Consider the following 5,000-nt stretch of genomic DNA (forward strand, 5'->3'; position numbering starts at 1 on the left):
GACACCCGAAAATGGCCCGTAAAGTTTCGGGACTTTTGAGAAACGGACCCCTGGCCCTAGTTGCGCAGAGGTCGGAAAACTTTTTACTCGGAAAAAGTCTCTCTCCAGAGCACGAAATGGACTCCGCGTTAAACGTTGGCCAAGATTTTTGTACCCGCCCTTACTTTGATGTGTTCAGAGTGTGCACATTCACGGCTAGGTGACCAAGTACTTAAGGTCTTGTTCTATTGGCATCAACCGTTTCAACCGCAACCGATTTCGGTTGAAGCGGTTGAGGTTTCCCAATAGAACACTTTTCCAACCGTTTTCGGTTGAAACGCGGTAACTCCTGGGAATAGTTATTACCAGACTTCTCAGCGTTGACAAGTTGAGGACCGAAACCAACATAAATGGCCCGCGTAAACGACAGCGGTTGCTGCCAATGCACTTTCAACTGTTTCAACCTAGTTTGATGCCGGTTGAAAAAGTTGATAAACGAGCCGCGAGGTAGTTTTTCGATTTGTGTACCCATTTATCATGTAGAGCTCTAAAGCACCGAAAAAATTGAATACCAGTGCGAGAACAATATACAAATTCGGTTCACTAAAAAGACCTCGAAATTTCTAAGGAAAGTGTGATTGATTCAAATTTGTGAAATTCGTCTGAATGGTTACAATCCAAGACAAATTACACCGGAACATTACAACGCGCACCATTCTCTCTCTTTACCATCTGACTCTTTCCACTCCCCCCCCCCCCCCCTCCCCCAGTCAATGTTAGCCCCAAACGAGGTCACGTCATAAGAAAAAGCAGTTGAGCGCGCTGAGCACGTTCAACAGTGACGGCAGGGGAAGTATGGGAAGGTAACTTTTGCCGTAAAATAATTATTTGCGTCGCAAATTTGACTAAAAAAGGTTGAAGTGTCCTAGATAATTTGTCAAGGACTGTAATTCCAAACCTTTCGAATAGCCTCTCCAATCGAAAGGATGAATATTGTTACTGATCCTCGACTTGAAGGTGAGGAAGCATCCTCGGGTTCTTCTCCGACACTATGCGCTGTTCTCTCCTGGGTACAAGTTCCATTCCTAATTTCATAAAAAATAAAAATATTCAGCTTTACAACTGTTTATCGTGGAGCAATAGTCCTGTAAAATAAGAAAAGAAACGTCAAGATAATATAAAATGCATTTTGACATCTCCGCTGTTTGTATTTTATTCTTAACTAAAATTAGAAGTTACTTTGTTTAGAGACGTAACGCTATTGATGAAAAAATCTAAACCTGCAGAATAAGCTTTACTTACGTGCTTTTTTCATCCTGGGAGCCACACAAAAAGAAACAAAAAAAGAGAAAGGAAGAACAATTAGGAGATAAGTAGGAAACGACAAATCAATCAAAAGGGAGGGGATCTTTCAGTAACTGGGATGCACGATACAAATACAGCAACATCAGATTAATTTCACAAGACGTGTGCACTATGAGTAGCTTTCGCGTTACGCTATCCCTGCCACGTTGGTGGGACGAAACAATGGTCAAGTCCGACGTTGCTTTTTTTTTTTAATTTCATTGGTCTGGTATAGGATGCAGATCTAGTGTGTTTAGGATTAGGCAAGGTTTAAACGAACGTGGTAAGGAAAGGAAAGGAACTTTTGTTGAAGTTACACACTCTTGACACATTGGGTTTGGGGCCTTCCGGAAGGGTTACAGGCTTGAGTTTGGTTCAGCTCAGGTTTACCCCTGGGGATGCGACTCCCCTCGGGGTAAAATAACAGGGTATAATTATTATATTAAATAGAGGATAAAATATAAAACGTTAAGGTAAAAGCTGTTAAAATTACGAGTTCAAACGTTTTCGATCAGTTTGATCATCATCAGAGTGAAAAAAATCTACATACGCTGGAGTGTTAGCAAAGACGAACGTTACGAAAGTGATAACACTGCCACATTATATAGCTAAATATGTTTTCTCTGTTAGAGACGCTTTGTTTAAAAATCCTTGACAGACTACCGCCCTGGCATACGAAATGGTTACTCCGGTTTACGCCCAAGGTTCAAAAACGTTTCTATGATGCAATACGACCGATGTTTTACTGGAAGGGCAACACCAAACCGTTTGGCACTGATACACTTGTGCACGACCCTCGAAACAAATGCTATTAAATTAAATCAAGCCGCTGCTGGCACTCGAAAAAATGCCTAAATAGCAATGGAAAGAACGAACAAACTTATCATGAGTTATCACGTGGTCCAGGATTGGTTCCCGGGCCACACAGGTTAGATATCTTGCTCCCTTTGGTTATTTAAGTTCTGAAAGAATTGGCACGTTGCTCTTGGAAAACGATTGCGGGTTTATGACACAATCATTAGTCCTTTACAAGGAGTCTACAATGAATTACTGTAGTATTATAAACAGGAATTAGTCTGTTTGTAAGTGGGGCACGATTTAGTAGTACGTCTCCCGGGGAGGGGGGTACTCCCTTATAAGGGCTTAATGGGGACGTGCGGCCAGCCAGGGTATGTTTTTCGGGATTTTTGTCTTAAACAGGGTATCGAATTTATCATTTTTTGTCTTAATCAGAGTATCGATTTATCAATTTTTGTCTTAAACTGGGTTAAATGTCTTAAACAGGGTATCAAAAATCGGAATTCTGTCGTAAAATGGGTAGGAAAATCAGCGATATTTGTCTTAAACAGGGTCAGGGTATGAGGGGCCGCGCTGCACCTCCCCAACCAGGGATACATCGAGTACCCCCCCCCCCCCCCGGGTACGTCTACACAACATCGCTAAATGACGTTTTGATACTGATTATAGAAGACTCCACTAACATTTTAGAGCTAGCCACATTTATTTAAAGCGTTTTACACTTAAGATTCACCTTAGCGAGATATTTAACAAATTGATGTCAGTTTTTCAATTTTTTTCTTTACAATAACAAAAAGGCAGAGGGGTCAAAATTAAGGCGAAACACGAGAAGAACACGAGACAAAAATGCGAGAAACTTCAATCTGACGCGAGGAATATCGCATAATTTATAAATTTGTGTCTGTCCGCTTATTGACAACAAAATCTAGCCAATGAGCGCGCGAGAATTTTGCAGTCACTGTAAAATTGCTGATTGTAAAATTTGTCATGTGTTATGGGATCCACCACCAAATTGTAGAAGCGAATCAGATCTCCAAACCCTTTCTTCACCCGTCTTAATAAAGCAACGCGATAATTTTAAACATTATTGGGCATACAAGGAAATATAATTATTTTATTTTTGACCCGCTTTTATTTAAGTCTTTTTCAGATTGCTTCAACAGCCCTTGGGTCCAAACGCTGTGACGTTAGTCGAAAACAAGGCTACATTTTCAGAAAATTAGTTGTTTTACAATCGGATTACGTGACACTTGGAACTAAAAAGTTGTCACATGTAAAACACTAACTGAATCACTCGGCCAAGCCGTTGCTTTACAACGGTTTGCGAACAACTTCACCCTGACAGTAGAGACCTTTAGATACACGTATACCGGTGTACGGGTACGGGTGCGGGTGCGGGTGCGGGTGCGGGTGCGGGTGCGGGTGCGGGTACCCGTGCACGTAAAATGTTTATGCACGTGGCCATTTTGATTAAGCTATCAGTAGAGTTAACGCACTGGGATTGGTAACGATTGTTTGCATAGATGGCGCCCGTGCCAGCAAGGTTTGCCCCTTTTCCTCAGAAATTAGTTTACTGAAATGTTAATAGAGCGGTTTTCAATTGAGTGTCGAAAGTAATTAGCGAATTGCTTTGGTTTTGCATTACTTCACTCAGTGATTGGTTCAAAGTGTTCGCGCCATTTTTTCAACCAATCAGAAGTGAAACCAAAACCAATCGCGGCTTGCGCGTGCACATTTTCCCGCGCTTTGTGTCGGCTACGTGTACTTAATTCGAGTTTTGATTGGTTTACTGGATTGTCTCCGTCCTTTTTGATTGGCCAAAGTAATTACTTTGGTTTTGGTTTTGGTTTTACGACACTCGATTGAAACTCGCTCTAAAGTCTATCAAATATATCCAAAATCCTTCCTTATGAATGTTTGAAATTAAAACATCATAAAAACTTAATCGTTTTTCCGCCAATCCACAATGTCTTCTCTGATGTCTACCCCGGAAAAAAACGAGTGGGTCTACCGGATAAGATAGATGACGTCATCGCAAAATGAAAAAAAACATGGCGCTACCTTGGCGCTACCCATTCCCCTTACACCGATTTCGGGGTATCTTAAAATCTTTAGTATGTCTCTGAAAAGCCGACCGGCATGATGTTAAAGGTACAAGGATACCAGTCGGAGGTTCTTAACACGTGCAACGGCTGCTGAGAAAACATTTCAGAAGGAACTAGCAACAGAAGCTCGTTAACACTTGCTGAAACGAACGAGTGATATAACCGAGGTATTCACGAAATAATTTAACAACACAGAAGGCGAACCACGACTAAAACTCTTGTCTCGGGAATCCAATTTAACGAGAGTTTTAAGTAAACAAGATACACGCACAAAATGCTGTTAATTTGAAAACTGTCATAATAAAATATTAATTGCCCATAATTTAAAACGTTAAATCGCTCTCTGAGAAGGCGATGAACAAACCAAGCCGGGTGAGAATTGAGCCCTAGGGAGAAGAAATAAACTCGACGAAGTATGTAGGTAAGCTTCGCCAATTACACTTGGATCTACTCATTAAATAACTTAATTGAGATACCGGATATGCCTGGTTAACTATAAGGCTACGAGAGAAAACTGACAAAGACCCATTCGCCCATAATACACCATTTTCCCTGAAGCAATTTGGTTTAATTATTACTCAGATATGAACGAAATTTATTCTGCATCAATCGCAGACCTGACATTGTTATTCCAAATTAACGCACGCAAGTGCCGTGTACCGATATAGAGCAAGGCCGGTGAATATTCAGTTCGGACGAAAAACTTTTGGCCCATATTCGATTGATTAAAACCGCAGAAACTATTTGCAAACTTGGAAGATCGAAGACCCACTT

General features: G+C 41.1%; 1 protein-coding gene across 1 annotated transcript in view; it reads right to left on the reverse strand.

The window, feature by feature from the left end:
• The window catches only part of LOC138049874 (cyclic nucleotide-gated channel alpha-3-like), a 28,335-nt gene that overhangs the window by 22,498 nt on the left and 837 nt on the right, over positions 1 to 5,000 (reverse strand). The window contains exons 2-3 of the mRNA XM_068896345.1: positions 1,282 to 1,295; positions 938 to 1,064 (exon numbers count right to left, since the gene is read on the reverse strand). Coding sequence (XP_068752446.1) covers positions 938 to 1,064; positions 1,282 to 1,295 — 141 coding nt within the window. The remainder of the gene's footprint in view (positions 1 to 937; positions 1,065 to 1,281; positions 1,296 to 5,000) is intronic.

This window comes from Montipora capricornis, chromosome 5 (genome assembly GCF_036669925.1).
Source record: "Montipora capricornis isolate CH-2021 chromosome 5, ASM3666992v2, whole genome shotgun sequence".
Taxonomy (NCBI): Eukaryota; Metazoa; Cnidaria; class Anthozoa; order Scleractinia; family Acroporidae; genus Montipora; species Montipora capricornis.